The sequence below is a fragment of the Drosophila serrata genome, unplaced genomic scaffold (assembly GCF_035046125.1).
Source record: "Drosophila serrata isolate PLE 108 unplaced genomic scaffold, ASM3504612v1 contig_362, whole genome shotgun sequence".
NCBI classification, from domain to species: Eukaryota; Metazoa; Arthropoda; class Insecta; order Diptera; family Drosophilidae; genus Drosophila; species Drosophila serrata.
In genome coordinates, this window is record NW_028257260.1 from 3,237,787 (window position 1) to 3,265,026 (window position 27,240).

Here is a 27,240-nt window from a genome sequence, read left to right on the forward strand (position 1 = left end):
AGAACAGTAAGCATTTCCATCAAGCCTTGAACTTTTAGAACTTTGTTAATGTTTATTAATCTCAAATTAGTTATTTGCAACCGGTTTTTTGCGTTAATATTAAAAGATCATATGTGACTTGCACTTGAACTTTAAGCTATAATAGTCAACGGAAAGCGGTTGAACCCTATATGATTTTTCTCCAGGTATTAATATAAATGCTAATAAAATATAAATGATTGGATATATATGTATTATCCTTATTATATAATTTAATACCTGTTAAATCAACAATTTTACTCATAGTTTTACTAGAACTTAGAGATACTAAAGGATAAAAGTTTATTATTTTTTTTAGAGTATATTATACAACCCGATAAAGCAACAATTTCAATCATAGTTTTACTAGAAACTAATAATAATAGAGCATAAAGGGTAAGATCTATTATTCACAATCCTTATAAAATATTATATATCTCCATAAATAACTTATTATACTCACAGTATCTCTTCAAGCTTAATGCTAACAACACCTGACTCTGCTACTCGGGTTCACTCTAATCCATGCAAACTCTAGACGCCAAGCTGGAAACCTGAACTTTGTTTATTAAGCTCTCCGGTGTTCAATGACGGTGACGTAGCTTGTTCATCGGAACCGAATCGGAGAAACCGAAATATATACATACATATATGCGAATCCGAATCGAAATGATCAGGCCACCGGGCAAAGGCCTCAGAGCCGTCTGATAAGTGTTATCAGCTGAGCTCCGACCGCTCCCGCCGACCTACAGTCAATAAAATATTCGCTGAGGTGGCATTACGAAAAGAACAAAACAAAAAAGAAAACTGGGGTTGGGGGCACTGATCCCACCAAAAAAAAAACGAGAAAGTACCCAAAAGCGTCTCCTTATCTTAATTCAATAGTTTAAACAATACATTTTCACATACTCTGCGACCCAATAAACAATTAATTGAAACACACAATGAGATGGAGCATTTAGAAAAAAAAAGAACGTAGCAAAGTTTATTTTGAGGCAGGCCCAAAGTATTTACAAATCGATGACGATGATGGCGGGGGCGGCGTCGTCGGCTCTGCTCCCGGTTAATAAAATAATGCTGCTAATACCGAATATAAAATATCGAATATCGGTTGGCGGATGGCGATTGATGGATGGCTATAAACAGTCGACCTTGAGGTAAATGCGTTGCTCGCTGGCCAGCAGCGCGAACTTGGCATCAAAGCGTATGCGCTCCACAGTCCTATCGCAAATCTCCACACGATGCTGATGCAGAAAGTAGATGAGGCCAAGCTTAATCTGGAGCAGACCAATTTGCATTCCAATACAATTGTGGGGACCGGCACCAAAGGGCAGGTATGACATGGGCGCATGCAGAGCCTTGTTCGCTGCACTGAAGCGTTCCGGATCAAAACGTTCCGGATCTGGCCAGTACTGCAAGAGAGAAGAGTAATTCATTTAAACATATACAGAAAACTTGTTTAATTAACTAACTAATAACCCTTAACTAAAGCCCACCTTGGGATCATGATGTATGGCCAAATTGGATATAAAAACTGGCATTCCCCGGCGGGCATAGCACTCGGCATGTGGCCTTAGGGAATAGAAGCGCTTCTTATTGATCGGTGTACACTCTCGTTCTAGGAGCGGCACTATGGGATACTTGCGTAGTGTCTCCTCCACAACCATATCCAGGAATTGCATACGGGCAATCACTTCGTAGGACAACTTTCCATTGGGATTTTCTCCGAAAGCCTCACGTATCTCACGACGCAGACGGGACTGCATCAGTGGCTGCTTGGCCAGCTCGTAGAGGGCAAAGGACATGCTGGACGAACAGGTCTCAATGCCGGCCAACTCAAAGGATGCCGCCTGGGCGGCCAAAAAGTCGCGATGATGCGTGAAATGGGACTTGTCTTGCTGCAGATCCGCCTCCTTCTTCAGGGTCAGCAGCATCTCGATGAGATCGTTGCGCAGATCACCGCCGCGCTCCCGCTCCTCGATCACCAGCTGGATCACTCGGCGTAGGAATTCCGCATGCGGTTCCGTAAAAAGTTTGGGCCTCAGTAGAGGCACCAATTTGGGCATGTAAAAGATCACAAACAAATCGATTATCCTCCTCATATTCGGTCGAAATAAGTCCTGACAATGTGAACCGATCTCCGATTGTGTATTCCGTAAACTATATGATCTCAGGCCAAAGGCAATGCTGGCAATCATATCCGTGTTATATAGATCACAGACATCCTTGATGCTCACAATTGCTCCACGTTCGGCATCTCCGCGTCGAAGATCACGAGTCAGTCGCTTCAGATACCACTCCAAATCGCAGCCAATCTAAGTGTATAAATAAAATTAAAACAAATATTTCAAGAAATATACAAAATGCGAATCAATTTTATATCCCTGATAAAATAAACTGTTTCCTGTTTGCTCTGCATTTATTCAAAGTGTAGCCTCGGCAAACATTTCATTTGACGTGTCGCAAAAAAAAAACATTTGCATTATCAGAATGATTAGTCATTTCCGACTTTTAATTTAGTTTTTGTTCTTGCTTGGTGCCTTAAGTTATACAGTTTGATTTGCATATTAACACTGTGCTTCATTGCCAAAAAAGTTTGCTTGGAAATATGTATTAAAACCAATGAAAGTCTTTTGTTTTTTTGATTTTTGAGGAATATGGTACGATAGTTTTGACCTTTGATAAGAAGAACCTTTGGTAAGACCTTTGGTAAGAAAACATATTGGCTATTTTGATAAGCCTCAAATGGAAACACGCGCAGTTTAAAGATACCTTTTATCAGACTCCGGCACGAGCCATCTTTCACTTCAGGTTACACAGAGAAAAATGTACTTTGAACTTTAAATTAAAATTAATTAAGCAAAAATATAAAGTCATCTTCAAATATCCTAATAAAAATTCTTTAAAATATATCTTATAATAAAAGTTATTTCACAATAAAATTCTGGCTGTAAATTAAAAGGCAAATACTATAGTTTTAAAAATATATTGTTAAAAATATATCTAATAATTAAATTAATATTGATATTTATCAATATATTTCTATGACCATTTTTATAACATATTGAATTTTAAAATACTCATAGCTAAGCCAAAAAAGCACTAATTTTCATTCGGAAAGCTTTCCTATGTTAGTTTTTATTTCTTTAATAAAACTGTATACTCAATTTATAATTTTTTAGAATTAATTTTTTTTATGAATTTTTTTAAATTTTGACCCCTTATAAAATATTGAAAAAAATTTCCAAAAATTTATTTTTCTCTCGGAAATTGCTAAATCGAATCGGCTGTTAATCCCGATCAAGAATATATATTATTTATAGGATCAAAAATGATTTCTTCATAACGTAAAAGCTTCTAACTAAAATAATAATACACTGCAAAGGTCTAAAAATATATAACATATATGTTGATATAATTCAATGCAATTTAAACACTCTCCCGTTTCTCGCAGTGTAAGAATTTTAGTGCCCAACCATCTGAACCAGTTAAAAGAAAAAAAAACTTACTCATGCGTCATGACTCACCTCCTCCATGAGCGAGAACATCTGTTTGAGCTTAGCGCCAGCGAAGGCGGGTGCCAACCTGGTTCGTATCTCTCGCCACTCCGGCTGCTTGGCAAGGAACAGAGAAAGGGCACCCATCTTGTCGCTCCGACCATCACATTTGGCGAACCTGTTCGAGAAGCTAACAAAGTCCTCAACGAGTACGGTGCGCACCAGTTCCAGGTCACGGATGAGCAAGGCCGGTTGATGGAACAGGTAAATCCCCACCACGGGCTCATTGCGGAAACGCTCATCGAAATAGAAGCGGCGCAGCTGCAGGGCAAAGGACTCCTCCAGGCGAAGGACACGGGTCAGGTTGCCGAGCAAGTGCGTCGGCTGGACGAACTTTACGCGGCGACGCTGCCAATAGACGTAGGTGCGACGTGACCATATGAACACCGCCGTCAGGATCGTGACGATGGCCAGCAGGATATTCGTCGAGTACACCATTTCCGGTTGCTCCAAGGATGCGGGATATGGATATGGAGTGTGCAGGATTATTAAATCGCCGATTTTGAGGCTGTTTTTGCTTGCACTTGCACCTGTAGATCACGCTCTCGCTGAGTTTTTAAGCTAAAATCCTTGATATCCTTGGAAGAAATCTTCTCTTTTTAAGATGGCAATTTCCAAAAGGATCCTGTTTGTTATCCTGTTGGTTTGTATAATATTCCTATATTTTTTTGCTTATATTTAAGTGGTAGTTATCCAGTCATTGTTCTTGTTTTTTGTTTTCTGCTGATCGTACTTGTTTTAAATTATTTTTAAAAGGATCTTTCTCAAAGGATCTTCCAGTGCTTGCTGTACTTGATAAAGCAAAGGATCGTCTCTCTTGTGTGTCTCCGGATGTATTTCCTTTTAAGGAGAATCCTTTTGTTTCAAGGTTATTATTTCTTTAATTCAATTGGTTTTAAATTTCATTCATTAATGATTTCACTATTTATTTAATTGTTTTTTTTTTTATTTTTTCAGCTGCTTTGCATTTTAATATTTAGATTTCAGTGTCGTTTAAATTTACATGTTAAAAAGATAATCAATTTTAAAAATTATTTATATATATATTTCTTTTTTGTTTACTTTTGGCTTAAGTGCAATTTTTCTTTGACTTTATATTTTATTTCTGTTAATTTCAGTATTTGTCTGTGACGGTTTTATTGCTTGATAATTATTTGTTTTTGCTAGATAATTTTTTGCCAATTATTTGCTTTGGTTTGTTGTTGTTGCTTTGTGCTTTTTTTGTCTTTTATCGTTATTCCTCCTTCGCTTTGAATTTTAAGTTCGTTCTTCTCTGCTCTCGGTGTTCTCATTTGATTTCCTCTTTGAAGCTCCTTTCGCCACCGATTGTTGACGCTTTATATTTTTTTTCTTGTGGTGGTTTTTGCGGTTTTGCTTGTTGTTGCCTATCCTCGGCGCTTTTGTTGCTGTTGCTTTCCCTTGCGTTCGTTGCGTTCTCGCTGTGGCGCCTTTTCGTGCAGCAATCTGGCCGCGTGTTTTATAAATAAATACTTAACAAATTATATCACATATTTGAAACCACTACAAACAAAAAACGAAACAAAAATAAGGGTTAAGATCGGTGCAAATATTAAAGAAATGCACAGCACAAAAACAACGCGACGTCAACAACAAATGAAAGAGACGATTAGGAAGAAGCAGAACAGCCACGCCGAACAAGCTGTTTAAGAAGAAGCAGAGCAAGAAAAAGAAGCACAGGCGACACCGCGACAGAGAGCAATAAAGAGAGCGGCAGAGCGAGAAGAGAGAGAGCGACAGACACTTGGGCGAAAGGTAAAAGCCACGGATTACGATTTGCGATTTCCGAATTGCGAATTACAAATAGTAAATACTAAAAAAAAAATTATAAATATAAACGCTAGCTAGCTCCACAAAGCGACGCTTTCAAATGATGCGACGTCGACGGCGGCGGGCCCCACGAAGGCAGCGAAGCCGGCAGCAGCGCAACTCGATGGCCTTTTATCATGTGGTCGCCGGAGCCAGAGAGCAGAGCAGCGACCGCAGACGACGACGCCCCCATCGTTGTTTTTTATTAACCGCAAGTTTGCGGGTGGGCAGAGAACAAAAGCATAGAGAGAGGCAGATCTCCACAGAACGCGAGAGCGCAAAACCCAGAGAGCCGAGTTTTGGCGAGAAATTTGAAGAGTCATCATGCTCAGGCTTTGCGGGCACATACATGTGTGCCTTACAGTGGAGCGAAAGGAGTGAAATAGCGGGCAAACACTGTAAAGGCCATGCTATGATTAACTAATAATAAGGTAATCGTAGTTAAATGCTATACTATTAATTATAATGCATACATCAGAATAACAAAAATTGTTTATATTTTAATCATTTTAGATAGCTATATAGCTGCGATCAATCAATTATATTTACAACTAGCATTTTACGAAATTTCTGATCAAATTATAGTTTTTTCTATTGTTTGTTTGAATAACACACATCGTATAATGTATATCAATCGAATTTCGTTAAGTTTTAAGAATTTAAATTTAGTCCCTAATAATAATAATAATTCTTGTATAGTATTAACAAATAATAATAAGAGTAATTAATATTGGTTGACATTAATTTATTTTGTTTATTTATTATTTTTCATTTATTTTATTATATTATATAGCTGCGAGTAATCAATTATACATATTTACAGCTATCATTTTATGAAATTTCTGTTTAAATTATACTCTCTTTCTATTGTTTGTTTGAATAATACATATATCAATCGAATTATGTTTAAAGAATTTAATTTTAGCCCTTAATAATAATAATTATTATTGCATAATAATAACACATAATAAAAACATAAATTAATATAGAGTGACATTAATTTATTTTGTTCATTTATAATTTTTTATTTATTTTATTATATTATATAGTTGTGATCAATTAATTATATTAACAGCTAGCATTTTATGAAATTTCTGTTCAAATTAAAGTCTCTTTCTATTGTTTGTTTGAAATTATATATATCAATCGAATTTCGTAAAGTTTTAAGAATTTAATTTTAGACCCTAATAATTATAATTATTATTGCATAGTATTAACAAATAATAAAAAGAGAAATTTATATAGATTGACATTAATTTATTTTGTTCATTTATTTTTTTAAATTCATTTTATAATATCATATATATAGATATATTAAATCAATTATATTTACAGCTAGAATTTTATGAATTTTCTGCTGAAATTATAGACTTTTTCTGTTGTTTGTTTGAATAATACATTTATCAATAGAATTTTGTTAAATTTTAGTAATTTAATTTTAGCCCCTTATAATATTAATTATAATAATAAAAGCATAATATCAACAAATAATAAAAATATAAATTAATATAGATTAACATTAATTTATTTTGTTCATGTATTATTTCCATTTTTCATTAACATATTAAAAATTTTAATAATAAGTTTTAGATTTCGCTACTAAATATATCATATATTTTATATATTACTAAATTCTAAATAAATATTCTACAATTTGCAAAGGGAAGTAACGTTAAAAAAAATAAATTAAATAAGAGAAGCGGTTGTGTGGCGACATGGGTGATGATGATTTCATTTAATTTTTCTTTTTTTTTCTTATTTCATTATTAAATATATTTTAAAAACATTTTTCAATAATTTTCAAAGAATTTTTTAATCACTTGCGAGTTACTCAAATCTATAAACTTCTTTTAATCATTTCAACCACTCGTCAAAGAATTAAAAAATTGAAAATAAAATATTAATAATAAATAAACTTACAAATATAAGCTGGGTTTATATTTGCATAATGCATAAAAATTAGGAAAAAACTTAAGCGTTTCGAAGTAAGTGTTTGTTCTTGTTAAAATTACATAACATATCATGTTAGTTTCATAAAAAATATTTATAACAACATTAAAAATTATTATTAAAATATTTACTTCATGCTCACAAAAAAATGCATGCGTTTGCTATAGACATTTGCATGACTTTATGCACAATTGTTCGATGAAAAAATATATTTTTGCAGTGTAAATCGGCTGATTTATATGTGAATAATGCTTTAAATTAAGCAAAAAACTTAAGCGTTTCGAAATAGGCGTTTTTTCTTGTTAAAAACATAATAAATATCATATTTTGCCGTGTTCCGCCCTTAAAAAAAGGTATAAACGACATAAAAACTTATGCTCCATGCTCACAAAAGTTGTAATTAGTTTTGTATAGGCAATTTTATGACTACATGCATTATTATTTAATGAAAACATATATTTAACCAGTGCAAATCAGTCGATTTGGTCACTGACCCTAAGACCAATTTCGACCCACTGTACATATGTGACACAAAAGATGCCAACGCACAAAGTAGACCGCAAATAAAAGTGACGATTAAAAGCGAAACTGCGCTAGCGTCGCTGCTTGCGCTCCACGTGACGGCGACCGCGAATCTTTCGATGAAAACAAACGGTGAGAGCGCGCGAGCTAGAGGGAAAAAGTGCCGTGCCTACAAGAGAGAGAGAGCAACAGAGAGATAACGTTGCCGGGTGCAAGACAATGGTCAGTTGTTTTTGTTGTTGGTTTCGGCCCAGCTTTTTTTTTTTTGCTTTCCGTTTTTGTGTTCGTGGGCCGATTTATAAATAAACGCCCGATAGCTTTTTCCTCGCTTTATTTTTTGTTACTGTTGCCTGTCTGCCGTTTCTGCTTCTTCTTTTTCTTTTGCTTTGTTGTTGTTGCGCTTCAGCTGTTTTGTTTTCGCCACTTCTTCTTTATCGCCAAAAAGCGAAATATCGAAAAGTGCCCTGGTTTTTTTTCCAGGGCTGCGCAGCACTTAAAAGCAGAACTGCAAGAAAGTGAGCGCCAAAATTGAAAAAGTGATTGAACTAGTGGGGTTTCGCAAATGATCGATATTTGGAGGAGACTCGATAAAGTGAATGTGTGAATATGTGTGGATTTATATAAAAATCAAATTAAATTGAATTGGCAACTATTTATTATATTAATTTTAATTTTTATTTAATTTATTAGGCCAAAATAATAATAATTTTTTTTTACCAAATTTGGTTTATTTTGAAGGCCCACTGTAGGGTTAAGTAACTTTTCCGCCCAATCTTTGGGGCTGAACGGAAAAAAAAACCCCACACTTTGTTGGACAAATTGCCAAAACAGAGGAAAAAGGAAACTCCATTTACAACAATTGACAGAAATTTGCACTTGGTGTGGATGGTAAACTTTCGGTTCGTTTTCCACACCAACTTTTCCTACCCCACCCCCACCCCCTCCTCCGGAAAAGTGTGCTAAAGTTACAAATGTGCAACATTTCCGCTTGTTTGTATGTCGTCTACTTTTGGGACACGACACCGAAAACTGTTGGCCACATTGATGGCTCACATTGGTTTCTCAGGGGTTACAGGGTGCTTCGAGGACGGGGGGTGTGGGGTTAAGTCTTGCTTTGATTAAATTTCACGCACGACCGCACGGCAAGGGGTTATCGAATGGTAGGGGGAGGGGGGTGGGGGGCTTCCCCGGATTTTACCTTTTTGGCAATCCACACTCAGCACAGTTCGATTTGTAGGGAAACTTTTTGGAAAATGGTGGAAAATATCTCAAGAATACTAAAATAAAATTAGAAATTGTTTAAAATAATAGAATTTGAAATCGATTTGGTTAAATAATAATTGTAGGTATCAGTTACTAGGGTTTCATGTTTTTATATTGTTCAAAAATCGTAAAATATAACTCTTACATTGTTAATTCTGGATATAGCTTTTATCTATCTCTTTCTACTTATCAGTTATTATCGTTATATATGTTTTTTATATTTTATTTTTGTATATTTTAACATTATTGATATTCTGTATTAAAAATATATCATATCATATAATTATTACAACAGATTCCTGACTTCAAAAAATATCTTTAGTAAATCTTTTTTAATTATAGAAAAAAAATTATTATATATGTACCTTGTATTTTTTAGAAATATAATATTTTAAATATAATTTTATTAATGTATTAATTAATTAATTAATTAATTTACTTATTTATTTATTTATTTATTTATTTATTTATTTATTTATTTATTTATTTATATATTTATTTTATTTATTTATTTTTTATTAAATAATTTTATTATTTCACTTCATATAATATTTAAAATATAATTTTATTTATTTATTTCACTTCATATAATATTTAAAATATATTATTATTCATTTAGATCACTAAAGACAACCTTTTGTTGGAGGTTTCTACCATTGCAGGGTATTATAATTTATTTTATATTTATATGCTTGATCAGCATCAAAAAGCGACTCGATCTAGCCATGTCTTTTTGCCCATAGTCTCTAATTTTTTAAGTTATCTCTATGAATCTTTGCAGATAGTCTTCTTTTTAATAGTCATTAATATATGATTCAGAACAGGCCTTATCGGGTGACTATTTTAAATATTGCTTATAGAAATTAATGCCCCCTATGCAAACTTTAATTTTGAAAGGTACCCTTAAAATATTGTCTTTATCTTGTCGAGTGCTCACTGTACCAAAGCTGGCGTTGTGTCAATAATCATCGTCGCTTATGCACACAACGGCTCTGCAAACACCAGCGCACTTGTCGCAACAAACCGCCTTGGCATCGTCCCCCCTCCTCCACCCCCCTCCCCACCATTGGGAAAACCTCCTTTTCCTGCCCACCCATCAAAATCAGCTCAGCGAAAATCAAAGCCGTCTCAATCGACAAACGACAAACAAACAAACAAACAAACAAATAGACAGGCAAACATTTGTGCATTTCAAGTCGCTGGCGACAGTGGGTTAAGTGTGGGCGTGGCAGGGTGGAAAATTTGCTTTTCCTATTTAGTTTTGGCCTTAGCGACTTTGTTTTCATTCCATTTGCTTTTGTTTGCATTGGAAATCTTTTAATTATTGTCACGCATCCCCCTTCAACCGGAAAAGTAGTTTCCACTTGTGGGAGTTGCGTCAGGTGGTGGGGTTTTCCCTCGATTTTCCGGGAATTAATTCAGATACTTGAAGTAGGAATTGGTTTAGCGATAATATGTAATTGTTTTAGAGACATAACAAAAATTTATAAAAATATAGGAATAAATGGGGATTGAAAATTAAGTTAAAATCTAGTATTAATCTAGAAACAATTTTAAATAGATATATATATAATATTTGTAAATACTAACTACAAAATTATATAACAAAAACCCTTTGTATTTTCGTATATATATGTATTTCTATAATCCACCCTTTGAAAATATATGAAAGGAAACAAAATATTTGCAAAATTTGCAAATCTCCTTCCCCTGGATTTTCCATTTCCCAAGCAATTTTCAGCCCTTGTAGTTTTGCATCATCTCCTTGTAATTAACCCTCCACCCCATCATATCCCTAAAGATTTCTCAGATATTTTCCAAAATACCTCATTAGCAAATGCTAACGTAAATGTATCTGCAAGATACACACACATCCTTCCACCTGCCCGCATTTCGCTTAAGATACACTGACCATCTACAAAAAATAAAAAAGAAAATACACACATGGTCCAGTAATCCGGGGATCTAATCCCTCGTTTTGATGTTGCACCGCTTTTTATGGGAATATGTGGCATATATAGTATATAGTACGTAGATCGAGATAAAGTGCGCAAAATAGATGCGTAATTTGACGTTAATGTTACGCTAATAATAATCTGTCAGCAGGCATTATTTTTTGAAAAAAAAGAAAGGCAGCTGATCCCAAGGATATGTGTGTATGCACATAGAGGAATTTAGGGAGATACAGGAAATATAATATTCTTCAGAGAAAAAGTGTTTTGAAAGTCAAATATTTTCCTCTTTTACAGATATTCTTTATATTCTATATATATTAACCTTAAATATTATTTATTATATTTTTTAAATGCTATAGTATTTTTTTCGCAGTGCACACATGTGCATCTTACATTTTGTTGCCAGATTGCGATCGTGTTGTAATGTGCTTAAGGACCTTTTCCCTTCTTTTCAGCTCGTTTCCTTGGCCTAAGTTGCATTGTTGTGTTTGCCATTTTGACGGGTTTCGATTACTCCTTGTTACCAATTTTGGCCCCCGACCTCTTGTATTTTTTGTTTTTAATTTTTTCTCGAAAGGATCCAGATACCGTTTGCAGAGACACGGGCATCCTTGAATGTCCCTTCATGTGTGTAATCTCACTCGGCTCGTTTCTGCCGAAAGTTAAATGATGCGCACCTAAGTTGAGCAATTTTCAATTCCCTTATCTTTTCTTTTCTGTTTTGATTTTATTTTTGTTTTGTTTTTTAAAGACGACGGTAAATTGCAGAGAAAGCAAAATAAACAAATGCCAGTGAAGGCTTCTTTTTAGTCGCAAAATTATGTGATTTGGATAGCAAACTAGAAAAAAGATGTATCTATGAGGAATATTAGGAAGAAACTCCATATACTATAAGGATATAGTGTTTGCAATTAAATATTTAATCATTATTCTTAATAGTTTATAATTGTTAAATAATTTTTTGATAAAATAAAACTAAATACTATAATAAAACTCCCTTAAATACCCTTTGGATTTGAAATTCCATATACTTTTAGAATAAATTAGTTGGAAACAAATAATTTATTTATTTAACAAATAAAAAATATAATTTCTGACTAAACCAAACAATATTTTTTTTAAATTTAAAAAGCAAACTAGGAAAAATATATATCTACCTATATTTATATGGGGGAAATTTTGAAGAAACCATATATACTTTTAGTATATGGTATTAAAAATTAAATATTTAGTGTATTAAATTAATAATACAATTTCTTAGTAAATTAACCAATATTTTAATTAAAAGTAACTTCAAAACCTTTTGATTTTGGATGTCACATTAGAAAAAATATATGTTTGTTAGGAAATATATATTTATTGGAAAGAAATTCCATATATTTTTATTATAGTATTTGGAACTAAATAATTTACCATAATTTTAAACAGGTTATATTTAACAAATAATAAATACAATATCTTAGCAAAACAAACAACATTCTGTATTAAAAAACTGACTTCAAAACCCCTTTTACTTTGTGCTTCAGGTCAGTAGGTAAATCCTGTAATTCCTTGTTGGTTAGACCTTGACTGAAAACCTGGCCATAAAGTCAAACCCAACAAATGCAAAGTCAAAACGCAGTGACTGACTGAAAAAAAGTATCCTCACCAGAAACCAAAGTCGAAAAATCCAAATCCCAAAACAACATTAAAAAGAACTTAGAGAAAGGATTCGCTTCCGCGAAAGGCAAAAAAGTAAAATACAAATAAAACTAAGGCAGAAATATCCGAACCCGAATCGAACTGCACTAGAAACCTACAAACCTAAATATATTGGGTCAAGTTCTAAGTAAAGAGTTCACTTTGACCTATCCCAAAAAAAAAACACTAACCCATCCAATATAAAAAAGAGAGAACAAAAAACGCACAAAAATCGCAGAAGGCGAACAAAAAACGGCAGTAAAACGCGATTCTTGGTAGTTTCGAGGTATACAACATGGTCAAAAAAATTTACCCGGCTTTAACCCCTTTGCCCCGTTTCGCGAACAATTGCAAATTGTATTTGTAGAGCGAAAAGGGGTTAACAAAGGAAAGGGGCGATGAAGAAGAAAAAACTCAGGGAAAAGGACCTCAGGTCAATTTCGTCCTGGGCCTCTTTTTTAACCCGTAGGTACATATATTTTTTGGCAATGCAAATAAATAATTTTTAGGTAGGGTATGGCACTGACTTGGAAATTGGTGTGTAATTATTATAAATAATATGGTATTTAATTTGTAAGTTTAGTATTATATTAAATAAATGTCAAGTGATTAAGTTAAGTTAAGTTTTAAAGATTAAATAAGTATATTGGTAATATTTAAATACATAGTATAAATAACTTTCAAATGAAATGTTTAAAAAATATTAGGGGAAAATATTAGAAGAGTTTGCTATGATTTATTAATTTTAAAAATCTTTTAATGAATATTAAAACTAAAAAAACACATTAAAATATCAGAAATAGAAATAACAGAAATTTATTTATCAGATTTATATTACAGAGCTTAAAATGAAGATTTGCATTAAATTAATATATAATTACTTTCAAAAAATTTTTACTGAGTGTATTTTAAAAAAGATATTAAGTAAGTTTAAAATTTTAAATAGATTATTACGATATTGGTGATATTAAAAACCTTTCAAACTAAATTTTGAAGAGATAGAAATGCAGGAATTTATTTTAATTTATGGTTGGAAAAAACTCTTTAAATAAATTTATATACAACATAAATATATAATACCTTACTCCCAGTGTCATACAGCTATAAGTTACTATTCCCATTTCCATTTAACACTATTTTCCTTTCTGTTATTCTGAAAATGCAAATCTGAGATACTTTTTGAGTTACTTCCTTTGCCCTGCTTCACTTTTCGTCCTGCTGTTTTTTCGCCCTGCTTCACTCAACTCTTTTTTTAGCCAGATCGTAAAGTAATAAAACAATAAAAAATAAATACGACAGCCGAGTGAGACATAAATTAGAGAAAAAAATGAGTAAATGTGGAACGAGAACAGGACACGGTTTCATTTTCATTTCCCGGCAAAGGACGAAGGGGGTTAAAAAATGCGTGCACGTTTTTTCTCATTTCTTTTTTTTTTTGTGTGAGATTTGTTTTTATGACTCGGTCAGCGAATGGGTTAAGCGATGCCCAAATAACAATCGATTTTTCTGGTTAATTTTTGGTACTTCTCCTGCCACTCCTCTGATTTTTTTTATTCCGGTTCTACGCGGAACTTGTAAAAATTGAGCGAATAATACAATGGGGATTTTGTGTCTTGACTTTCGAGTTGAGAGTTGTTTCTATAATATTTTGTTGTTATTTTTTTAGAGTGAGAAAAACAGACGTTTTTCCCGCTTAGCATAAAGGAGCAATTAACATTAACCCCTTGGCGGGCCTTGTTCCGCTGGGTTTGACTTCATCCAAGATGCCGACGCCCAATAAAACTGTCGCATAAGTCAACTCCTCCGGCCCTGCCTCCGCAAGAGAACAATACAAAATACAAAAAAATAAATGAAGAAATAGAAAATATTATAAATATTAATATTTTCCCATTCCGTTAACATCTTAACCTGCTGTCCATCGCTTTGATGATCCACCGTACACGGTGAGAAATGACTGAGAAAATAATATCTAGAAGATGCTTCTTGGAAAATGTAGATGTTTATAGATTTTAAGATATTTAATCTACTTTACTTTTAATATATTTAGAATATAATTATATAATATAGTAAAATAATATATATTTTATAAAACAACCTATATTAATTATATGAGTTATATATGTACATTAAATTGTTTACCAACTTAGTTGCTTAAATTAAATGCAGCCTGTGCTTCGGGCTGCGAGTTAGGTTTCTGTTTTATATAAGTTTTTTTTTGGAGTCAAATCCATTTTTAATCATAAAAATAATTAATTTACAATAAAAACTGATCAAAATAATTTTTTTTAAACTAATAATTAAGTTTTAGACACTATTTAAAAGATTTTCATATACATACTGCGTGTGCTAGCGAGTCACTGTCTTGGAAACCTCTGCATTAAAATTAACTTATAATACAAATTATTTTTTAATAATAAGAATATTTTCTCACGAATACAAACTAATCAAAAAATTTTTTTGTCAACTAAAAATTAAAAATGAGATATTAAATGAAAGATATTCATTGACATACTGCGACTGCCTGAAAGTCCGTCCTATAGTTCTATAGAAAACCCCTTTAAACCCCTTTCAAATTATTCTTTTTTACAAACTAAAAATTGAGACTAAAATATGCTATAAAAAATATTATATTGCCATAAAATTTTTCTAGAAGTGTACCAGTCATCGTGTGAGTTTAATTTTTCAATTAATTTCGGTTCTCATGGCTGTGCGCCATGTGTTTATGCCTTTTGCCTGTGCCTGTGTCTGGGGGAATCGAGAATATATATAGATGTCCGGGGGTATTTTTATGAGCCCTAACAAATTTGTACAAATTGCTGCGGTGCCTGACTGAGTTGGTCATCTGTTGGCCAACTTGAGATACCAAAATTGGGCCACATTCAACGGCTTTCGGCACTCGGCTTGGATCCATGTGAAAATGTGCCCTCTCGATTCTTATTTCTCAATCCCAAAAAAATCGGAGAAAATCACAAATGAATGCAAAGAGAAGGTAAAAGGTAGAAAAGAGGGGAGAAAACAGAGCCGGAAAATTGGTGAATGGTGCATGAAAAACCCATGCTCTAATTAAATTTCTTTGATTTTTGGGCAAGTGTAAAATGAGGAAACAAAAGGAGTAATAAATGAAAGAAATGTTTAATAATGAATACAAAAAAAATAACTAAATAAAACAGGTGAATTTTGAATAAATATAGAAAAAACTTTTGTGGTTTTAAGCCATAAACTTATGCTTTTATATTTAAAATAATAACATAATAATAATTATTTACAAACCTTAGAAATAAGGAAAATCTTTAATCTCTAAAAGCTTTAAAGGGTATTTTGCAAATCTCTCTTTTGTTTTTAAAGCTTCATTGAGCATTTTGTCTTGGTTTCCTGGTTGAACTTTTCCGAGTCTGAAAAGAGTTTTCACACGCTTTTCCTGTCTCTCAGTTTACAGCCCCCTTTTGGCCCGGCTTTGGGAACGCCTCAATCAACATGTCGTGGCCATGTTCTGGGCCATTCAAGCCATTTTGGCCAACATTTGGCCACAAGTGCAAGCCCACAAAATGCAGTTCATTTACCCTTTTCCCCCCTCTGCTCCCCTCTTTGGATTTTCCCCCCTGCTGAGTGTGTGTGTGCAGTTGAAAAGTGCAACAAAGTGCCCTCAAAATCTCCACGTTTTTCCCTCTTGATTTTGTCTTTTTCACCATTCTAATCCTGAACTTGAAAAATTCGTAAAAATTCTTTGTAGCTTGAGTTCTGGCTTACTTTCTTTTTATTTTTATTTTTAAGAGTTTAAAATAAATTTAATTTTTTTATATGAAGTATAAGATAACTTTCGTAATGATTATATGAAAGTTAGTCGCCTTAGTTTAAAAAGTATCTTGGAATGGAATAAATATTTTAAGATATAATAAAAATATATAATAAAACATATAATAAACTTTATTATAAATTATAAATTTTAAACGTATATTTGTATTTTAATTTTTTAAAATAGTTTTTTTTTACCTGCAAGCAAACAGTTTAATTCTTAACAAATTTGCAAAAGAAACGCTGTAGGAAGTCCTTCAACAAAAGGCTCAAAATAAAGATAGTTTGTGGGTTAAAGTTGCAAACAAAAATCTTAACCGTTGCTTAACATCTAACATATATTGATAAACTTTAATAAAATTAAATTTTCCTTAAAAAACATATTTTTTATCGAACTTTGTAAAAGAATAATTAAAAACAACAAAAAGCATAGATATGTACATGTGTAAAGTTTTTGTTATAAGAATTGAATTATGTTTTGTATATATAATTATTGATTTATATTACTATTTATATTATGGTAGATTATTTTAAAATTAATTTTCATTAAAAAAGGTTTTTTTTTATGGAAACTGTAAGAGGATAATTAAGAAACCAAAACCCCTTTCAGAGGTATTATAATTTTATTCAGAAGCTTTTAAATATGTGAAGGAATCATTTCCGACCCCATAAATCATATATATTGATCAGCACCAACAGGCGAATCTATCTGGGCATGTCTGGGAGCAAAAAATTTTATTTTCAAATTTTTTAAGGGGTTACTTCGTTAAAATTTTCAAAAATATTGATCAAAATTTAAATTTTAAATAGAGTATGCAGATTTATAAACCTACTAAAGACTAGCATAGAAACGTTTTCCGATTGGTATTTGATGAATTTTTTACTGAGTTATGAAGAATTTTCGCTTTGGGCTCCCGAAATTTGCCTATTTTTATAGAAATTGAATATAGAGTGTATCTATTGTTATTTATTTAGATTTTTATGTAAATTATAACATAATTTCTATAACAAAATTCATTATTAATATAAAATAAAAATATTAAATTAAAAAATTATTGTTATGTATTAAGAATATCACTTTTTCCGCATTATGAATGCATATTAAAATTTATATCTTCACTCACATCCTAACTCTGACCCTGACGATTATGTTCGCTTCTTAATTAAGCCTGTGATTTTAATGCACTCGCTGCAAGTGACTTTATTTAATAAAATCAATTTCGTATCATAAATTTTAAAGGGGGGTAAGGATGGCTTTCAAAATTGGCAAGAAGGCAAACCGAGGGGAGGCGAAATCAAGGCAGCTCCATCATTTGGGTGCCACATATTAATTCCATTTCGCACTTTTCGTGCTCGCATGGAAATGCCGTAAATAGTTGCCAGCGATTTTGCCCTTGCTTGTTTTTCCCATGCACTTCCGGACTTTTCCACCCACCCACATTCACCTTCCTCCCCCGCTATCGCCGCTATACCCGCATTGCTGCATTTATTAATAATTATAATGTCTGCGCCATGTCGTTCGCCCGTTGAATCCTGCATCCTTTTTCGCCCGCGAACAGGAGGAGAGTGCAGCAAACCGGGGAGGTCCTGGGCAGGAATGTTTCAGGCTTCGACCTGAGGTCCGGCAGTTTCCGCTGGCTCCTGGTTTTCGGCTCCTGGCATTCATAAATCGCAGCTCATTTCGGTGTGGCCACGGAATGCACACGCATAATTATTTCGGCCTGCAGTTGCCGTAACGTTCGGTTCCGTTGGGAAAATCTATCTGATGGTGGGGCGGAAAAGTGGGGTAGAAAATGTGGGAAAGGTTGGGGAAAAATGCAGGGAAAAGTCGGTGGCGAAAAATGGTGAAACGACGGGATTACCGAAATCCACCAGCAGGCAAAAATGAAATTTAATACGAGGACATTAAATCTATGAAAATGAAACTATGGTTTAATTATATGATATATCTATTAATTTTGGTATATAGCTGAATTTTCTATTTATAAATTAATTATAAAACCCATAAAACTAGATCCTTATTAGGTAAATTTATATTCTTGGTTTAATCAAATGACTTTCGTTTGTGTTTTTTTGTTTGGGGTTAACCAAAACTCCCCAATTTGCATGGAAATGTAGTTCCAAAAGTCGAAACCATTTATATGGCCATAAAAGTGAGAAATAGTTCCAAAGATACAGATACATCTGCTGCTGCACTGTGGATATCCTGTCCCGGAATTATTCTCATCCTTTTTTGATGTCTCACTTCGCGGCAATTATCAAGGAGATTCCTTTGATGCAGATACAGATACAAATTCAGTTGCAGCTAAAGATAAAGGTAAACAGAGAGAAACGGTTGCAAAAATAAATAAACAAAAATATACAAAAATTATATAAATAGATATATAAAATCTGTATTTAAATTCTTAAGGTATACTATTTATTTTCAGGATTAAAAAATGTTTTCCATTTAAATCTCATAGTTCTACTTACAAATTAATCTACAAATCCATTTCTTAGATATATAAAAATATTTCTTTATATATTCTGAATTTTATTAAATATCACTGCTTTCTTTTTTCAGTGTATAAATCCAAATACAGATACATTTCAGCGTTGAGATACAGTTACGTAGACCGTTAGACAGGCAGCGCTAACCAATTTTCAATGGTTGCGCAATAACTGCAAATTTAATTTCGCAATTTCGCGCCTCGGATTCAATTGCGTTTCCCCCCTCCCCTTGAATCCTGACTTCCATCCCTTGTATCCTTTTTACATTGCCTTTGGTCCTTTTCGACACAAAATGGCAAAATAAAAGCAAGGGACTTGGATAAATTGAAGCAAACTAATCTCAGTTCGGTTGCCATAAATTCTTGCAACTAAATTGGTAAGTTGTTCTATAAGATGATAAACTTTATTTGGAATATAGAATTTAAAACTTATCACTAGTTTTTTAGTACATTATAATATGTTTTTAAAAAGCTCGAAGTATTTTTAATATATAATACAAATTAAAGCCAAGTAAATAGTTAACCAGGAATTGTAAATCAGGTGCATTTAATGCGGCTTCAGTTTAGTTATTATAGTTTATATTATTTTTACATCTATCCTTAAATATTATATCATAAATTTTTCCAGTTTTATTATACAATTTTTAAAAAGTTTTAAAACCCAAAGATTTCTGCTTCCTCACCCCCAATATTTTTGCAGATACATTTGTATCTTCTACTGTTAAGTTCCATTACGACAGTTTGCCATTGAAAGTGGTTCGCCAAAAATTGCCACCAAAAAGCAATTGTGGAGACAAGAAATCCATTTCGGGTTATCCGCGAATTTCAATCAGATGGAAAATGTTGAGGAGGAAGCCGTAAAAATAAATACGAATACTAAGTTGGAAAAACATGCTACCCAATTCAGGGAAAATTGGGGGGAAAAGGCAGACAGAAATACAGTAGGAATATTCCCTCTTGTTGAGAAATTGCCAGAGGAAAATCCACTTAAGCAGCTTTGACAAAACTACCAAGGAATCGGTAGCAGCAGCAGCAAAAGATATAGATATACATTTACAGATACATTTACAGATACAGATACAGCTGGCATGAGCTGGCCAAGATTTATGGGATCTTTTAGAAAGAGTTACGCCAGCAGGCAGGGAAAAATCTCATCAAATTTGTTTAAATGCCCATAAATCTCTTGGGGCAGCTGCAGCCTCAAAAGAGTGAGAAATCCAGCTTAAGCTTCGTGTAAACAATCATTAAAAATCATTAACCATTGGCGCCACTTTCTCATAATAAACACAACTCCGAAAACTTCCCGAATGCACAAAAGATGTGATGGTATCTAAAACTATATCTATAGATGTAATTGTACACTAAGAAAATAGAAGGGATATATCTTTAAAATTAGGTTAATTAGTTAGTTTTAGTTTTAAGAAATACATTTTTGGGAGTATAGAAAAGAATATATATATATAGTCTTTTAGAACTCCAGAAACTAAAATAGTATTTAAAAATGTTAAATTTATATTTATTAATATATCTAACAGTCTAAAAAAGTTTATTATAATGATGTTACCCATATTACTTGTTAAATGTTATTAGAAATGTTTAAGTTAATATGAAATTAAGTCTTTATATTATTATTTACAGCTTTACAATCTGAAAAGTAATTAATAATAATATATAATAAGTATATAATAATTTATTTACAACATTTAATATATATTTTCTTCAAATAATAATATTAAAATTTTTTAAATATTTTTTTTAATATTAAATTCATTTTTCCCGCAGTGCATCTTTTGTTCTTTGGGACATGTATGCACTTTTGTTTACGCAATGGCAGCGTGAGAAATTCGCCACGCCCCCCTTCGGGCCACTGCCCACCGCCCCCTTGACGCTTAAATGGCTGGCCATAAAAACCGCTTTGGCCATAAACTAAAAGGCGAAAAAACAAAATGTAAAAAAAAACAAGACACAAAAAAAAGAAACAAAATGGGCAACAAACAAACAGAAATTATTTGGTTTTCTGGTCATGCCCAAAAGAGCTGGGCGCCAACTAGCTACAAGTATCCCCGTTTAACCAAAGGCATAGATACATAGATACGTAGATACAAAGATACATAGATACTATGCAGACCCAATCCCAAGGCAACAGAATTTTTATTGGAAACATTTTTACGGCTTCGCGTTTTTATGGCAGCGTATAAAAAAAAAACGAAGAACACGAAAACCATCGCGTAACAAAATAGCAAATCGAAAAACATCCAAAATAATTAAACAACAAATTGCGCACAAAACACAAATAAACAAAAAACAAAATAAAGAGAGGGGGAAAATTTGTTTTGGACACAACTTCAAAATGAGCTCAGATAATCAATCAATTTTTGGGATGGGATCGCATTCTTTTCCATCGATCAGTTTGAGGGGGTTTTATGAGGTATTATTAGGGGTGCTAAGAGGGAATAGTAATATATTTCATGCCTTTAAATTTAAATTATTTATGTATGACTTTTAATCTTTAATTTTTGGCATTTTTTTGAGTCTAAAAATAAGCCTGCTTAATATATAAATTGCAAACAATTTCCAGATAGACTCTTTTTGATTATTCACTTATATATTTAATTCAAATAGTCCTTTTCTTATTATTTATTTATTTAAGAGAGAAAAGGAATGGCTTTTGAGTGGGATTTAAATGTACCTTAAATTATAGACTAACTTATATCTAAGTATCTACATTCGTTAACTTTAATTTGTATAATTTATTTATTTTTAATTTAATTTAATTTGTATAATTTATTTATTGTATATTTATTATATTAACGATATGACTGCAAAGTTGTATTATTTTGTGAACTTCATTATGTGTACTATGTGCCTCTTTTGTTTATTTTAACTTGTCTTTATTTCCTTTTATTTATTTAAAGTAAATACCTCTTATTTATATATGTATGTTTTAACCTACATCTTGAACTCTTTCCTCTTGCTTTCATTTTTTTAATTTTCCTTTTAGTTAGTTTCCGAAGTTGCTAAAAATTTTGGAATAAAAAAACCTTTTACATATATCTACATTTTATATTAGCATTTTTAAGAAAGCTAAATTTTCTTTCATTTCAAATTAGTTTAAATATATATGTATATACGTTTGTTTCCTATACTTTAAGTATTTTAAATATTGGTAGATAGCTAAATTTAAGTATTTTAAGAGAACTCAATTTTTACTTAAATGTTTAGAAAGTCTCTAGATAAATTACTGGTTCCTTTGAGTATTAAAGCCTTTTTTCCTTTTATTTATTTGTATTGAAACCAACACCTTATAGTTTATACTCTTAATTCTGATTCATTTATTTTAAATTATTTTATTAATTGTTTTTTCTTTAAACAATTCCTTAGTTATTTAACATAAACCTTGTATATAGATTACTACAATTCTTGATATTTATTCTTGCTAAGTTTGCATTGAGAAAAAGATTTTTCATCTTTAAGGAAGCAACAATTCTTGATATTTAAAGAAACTTCATTTTCCTTACATTTTTAACAAGCTAATATATGTTTTTCTTTCGTAATGTTTAAGTATTTCACATTTTTAAGGAAGCTCAATTCAAGTAATTTAGGCAAGCTTTCTTAGCAGTTTCCCTTGAATTTTCCATCAAGTCTATACATATATATTTTGTGAACCAATTGTTGCCGGCTAATTTACTTTTGAATGCCAATTTGGTATGCTAATTTTTGTTGCCATCACATATTTATTTCCGAATATACATATATTTATTTTTTGGGAAACCGTATTTCATGAATCTCAAATTCACATTCTGAACTGCTGCTGTTGCCCTTCAACATTTTCCACTTAACATCTGCTTCTGTTTTCCAATCGCTCTTTAAGCATCGTGGTGCCATCGTGCCATCGTCCTTTTCCACATTTCCCTGGGTAAGTTCAAAGCGTATTTTTGGTGACTGATGAAAAGTGGGTGGAGTGTGGAAGTGTGGGAGCCTTAGACGGGTGAAAATTTTGGGTGGTTTTTGCCTTTTGGGGGGTGGTTTGGAAAGTTTGCGAATTGAATCCGCCACACGACTTGCCACACGCGGCTCACCAAATTTCGCACAATTTTGCGTGCGACGCGGCCGTGTAATGATGGTGCAAAAGGGGCGTCGTTAAGAGGGGGGAGAGGAAGGGCCCAGGGGGGAGTGAGTTTCCACTGTCAAAGCATGTCATAGAGCCCAAAAGGAAGTGGATGTTGCTTCGTCCTTGGCAATGAGGCCAATAAAGTTGCTGGAAAAGCCAGGCAGAGTTAGGAGGAGGCAATCCAATTCAACTATTACTGTGAAGGAGGAGAGATCCCATTGTGTGTGTGCGTGATTTTTGATTATCGAAAAAGAAAAGGCAAAAGTCACGTCACGACCCTCAGGCTGTGGCTTAATCAAAAGGACTTTCTCTCCTCTGCCACGGTTATCCTTCGTGTGGAGCCTTGGCATCATCAAACTCAATTGCTTGGAAAAATGGCAAAGGCGCATAAAACATATTACGCAGATTGTATTGATTTCTGATTATTCCATCGCCGTTTGACGCTTAGATTTATAGCCCCAAAAAGAAAACAGCAGGAGGGAAGCTTACTTTATATATACATGTATCTTTTTCCTTGGGTTTTTTATTTTTTGTATTTTTTTGGGGGAGTTTCGAATTGATTGAAAGGGGGGCAATGTGGTTGCGGCTGCTTGTTTATTTGGATACTTGTAAGTAGCTACTAAGCTGACGCATCTCATTCGCATTTCAAATTTTACATTCAACGGCGGATATCAAATTGGGATTTTGGTGGAATTATATGAATTTATAAACATACCGGTGTGGATGATAATACACGCAGGATATGAGGGACATGAGGGGGTTTTATTTTACTTGGATTTGTAGCTCATATGTGGTTTGTCTTTTAATTTTCTTTAGTAGACTATAAGAGGTCCTTTAATGTAGTTTATAGACTTTAAAACATTTTAGAAGGTTTAGAAAGTAAAGTCTAATTAAAAGTGTATTTTATCTATATAAATAAATGTGTGGGAATTTTCTTAGATGCTTTTCGTTCAAAAATTAAAAGGTATATTAAGCAAGTTGTAACTAACATAAGTTGTAACCATATTATATCAATAACTTTGTTTTAAATACAAACTCCCTTCATGCACATGGTTTTATAGATTAAATATAGATTTTTAAATGCCTTTTAGTTAAAAATTGATTTTATCTAAATACATAAATGTGTAGGCCTTTTTTAAGATAAAAAACCTTTTGATATAGTTCAGGTTTTATTAAAAACATTTAATTTTTGAGTTCTTTTTGGTCAAATATTTAATGCAACTTAAGTAACTAGAATTTACTTAAGTATATAAACTGTATTATATCTATATATGTTACTATATGTTATCTATATATATGACTATATTTTATTTATATATATAAAGGTGTTATTTAGATATATAACCTTTTGTTTTCATTCTTAAATACTTTTTTCTCCGTTCCAAATTAACGTTCAAAGCAAATTTTTAATTATCCTAATCGAAACCCCTCAAATTATTATTTTTAAAACTTTCCCAAGGTATCTAAATGCAACTTAGGCTAATTTAAACTCTATATCTGTGTTCTATAGGTATTTTATATTTATTTTTCAAGTATATTTTTATTACTATTTCTCATTTCATACTATTTTTCAAGGGTCACTGTCCATCCATCACTTTTTTAATTACCAATTTTCACGGACATTGATCTGTAGTTTTTATCGAGTTTATTATTTGGACATTTTCCAACTTGAGTTATGATATTATTTTCTAAGAAAAACTGCAGTGCACTAGTGCATATAAACTCACTCCATTGAATCGATTATGCCGACTGACATTCATCAATTTGGCCAACGAGCCAGTTGATATGGTGGATCAGTCCTGCTCCTTGCTCCTTCTTCCTTTTTTCTTTTTTTGTGTCTGTTAAATTAAAACATCAGCCTCGGGGCAATGACGTCGTAAATAAATAAATAAATAAAGAAGCTGTAAGCGTAAACTGTAAACTGGCAAAGGGAAAATCTATTGACTTTCCGGAGGCGACAAAAGGACATCGAAGGACATTGAAACGGAGAAGACATCGATGTCAAAGTCTCCGCATTGTCTGCACAAATATCGAGGGCACAAAAGGGGGCTGATCTCGTGTTTGGGACAAAAAAAAAGGGACACTCTCCCCGAGTCCGTTTTCCAGGCGACTGCATAACCATTGTCCTTGCCGAAGGATCAATGAAAACGAGCCAGCGAGTGAGCGAGTGAGCGCTGAATGAAAATGTATGGTGAAAATGCGATCCTTTTGCGATGTGACAGTTTCTGGCCGGGCAAACAAATGCAATGTTATCCTTTTGTCACAAATGCTACTAAGAATTATGTTGTTGTCCTCGACACACGGCGACAGATTCTATAAAATAAAATTAATGTCCTTTTCGCTCCTCATTTTTATTTGTTGTTTTTGTGTTCGCGCCGCTTCTCTGCGATTGCAGCGGATGCAACGACAAATATTTGTAAACGCGCCCTTTTTTTATACCTCTCCGATTATATATATTCTCGATTTTTGATTTTTGTTACTATATCGGAGGGGTGGAGAGGGGGCGGCTGCTGGCCAGCTGAAGTGAGACCAAAAGGCGAGGGGAAAATGTTTAAAAAAAGGGGCAAGGGAATAGCGGAATAGCAAAGGCCACGCACGCCCAAGTACTTCATTTTGTTGGGCGGCGGGGAAGGGGGGTTTCGGGGTGAAAATAGGGGGGAGGTGGGGTGGTTTATAATGCCTCTAGAGTCGCTAATTAAATACTCTATTTTAAAAAATTTATAAATTAATTTTAAAACCTTTTTAAGGGGATTAAATGCATGTTTAATATTTTTCTGAGGCAACTAGTTTTTATTTATTATTTAATATTTTATTTGTTTAATATTTTTGGAAAATATGTTTAATTTATATATTGATTTATGTTAATATAAAATTATAAAGAAAGAAATAATTATAATAGAATGAAATAAAAATAACATGGAAAGATTTAACAATTCCCTTCCAGGGTATTATATTTTAGCCAGAAGCTTCTAACGATATGAAGAAGTCACTTCCGACCCTATAAATCATATATATTCTTGATCAGCATCGACAGCGGATTCGATATAGCCATCTCCGGCAGAAAAAAATTTTTTTTATTTTTTTCAAAATTTTATAAAGGGTTACATCGTTAAAATTGTCAAAAATTTATAAAAAAATAATATTTTAAAAATGTTAAATTTAGTATGCAGATTTATTAACCTAATAAAAACTAACATTGGAAAGCTTTCCGAATTAAAATATATGCTTTTTTGGCTAAGTTATGATATGTTTAAACTTTGATTTGCATTAAAAATTGTCATATAAAAAATATCAATAAATATTTATTCAAAAATGCGAATATTTTGAGCATAGTTGTAATCGATATTCGATTTGATATTTTTATTTAATTGCAAACTGCAAGGGTATACATATATATTTTGTCAACTTGCGTCTTGTTCTCAACTCTAAATTTTTTTTATTAATTATTAAAAATATTTAAAATTGGCTTCAAGTGTTGCTTGATTGAATATCAATTTAAAAATTAATTACAAATTAAATTTAGTAGCAACTTTAAGCTAAGAGCATACCAAGTTTTGTATATTTCAGGAAAAAATTGTGGTTTTAAAGGGGTAACAATTTCGCTCTCATTTTTAAAATGCAAATGAAATGCTTTTCTTTATACAAAAATATTATAAATAAATGTTAAAGTCGTTTTTTTTTAAATTCTTAATTTATTATTATTATTATTATTTTACTTAAGTACATAATAATTGTTTAATATAATAATGATTCATATTATTATAGTTTTATTTATTATAAAAGAAAAATATATATTTATTTATATAAACTTACAATTTTCTCTCAAAATCGATTTCACTTTGGCTTCGATTTTTATAAAATATATAACTACTAGGATAATTAGAAATATCTAAATAGAAATATTGTTAGCATACTTTTATTCAATATATTTTTAAATGTAACACTAAAATATATTAGACCTTAAATTATTTCTTTATTATTTTATTTTTTCTATATTAAATATGTTTTAAATATATTGATATTGTCTATTACTTTTATTCCTATTCCCAACTAATAAATTTATTTCTTTTTATTTC

At 32.2% G+C, this 27,240-nt stretch overlaps 1 protein-coding gene across 6 annotated transcripts; it reads right to left on the bottom strand.

The window, feature by feature from the left end:
- Positions 1–975: 975 nt before the first annotated feature.
- Cyp6v1 (Cytochrome P450 6v1) lies at positions 976–15,250 on the bottom strand. Of its 6 annotated transcripts, none has more exons than XM_086839224.1 (4): positions 15,111–15,250; positions 3,546–5,096; positions 1,515–2,333; positions 976–1,430 (listed from the first exon to the last, which is right to left on the bottom strand). In XM_086839224.1, exons 2-4 carry the CDS (start codon positions 4,011–4,013, stop codon positions 1,155–1,157), a joined length of 1,563 nt encoding a protein of 520 aa, XP_086695350.1. In that variant the 5' UTR covers positions 4,014–5,096; positions 15,111–15,250; the 3' UTR covers positions 976–1,154. The 6 variants fall into 6 exon arrangements, with proteins under 6 accessions (XP_086695350.1, XP_086695348.1, XP_086695351.1 ...); XM_086839222.1 differs by lacking the exon at positions 15,111–15,250 and adding an exon at positions 5,336–6,376; XM_086839225.1 differs by lacking the exon at positions 15,111–15,250 and adding an exon at positions 5,408–5,529.
- Between the last annotated feature and the right edge of the window lie 11,990 nt (positions 15,251–27,240).

What these genes read in the sequence shown, in the direction of transcription:
- Cyp6v1 (XM_086839224.1), bottom strand. Translation starts at nt 4,013, where the DNA reads ATGGTGTACTCGACGAATATCCTGCTGGCCATCGTCACGATCCTGACG. An exon ending in TGTTCTCGCTCATGGAGGAG is followed by an intron (nt 2,334 to 3,545) that starts GTGAGTCATGAC and finishes TTATACACTTAG; the next exon opens with ATTGGCTGCGATTTGGAGTG. An exon ending in CCATACATCATGATCCCAAG is followed by an intron (nt 1,431 to 1,514) that starts GTGGGCTTTAGT and finishes TCTCTCTTGCAG; the next exon opens with TACTGGCCAGATCCGGAACG.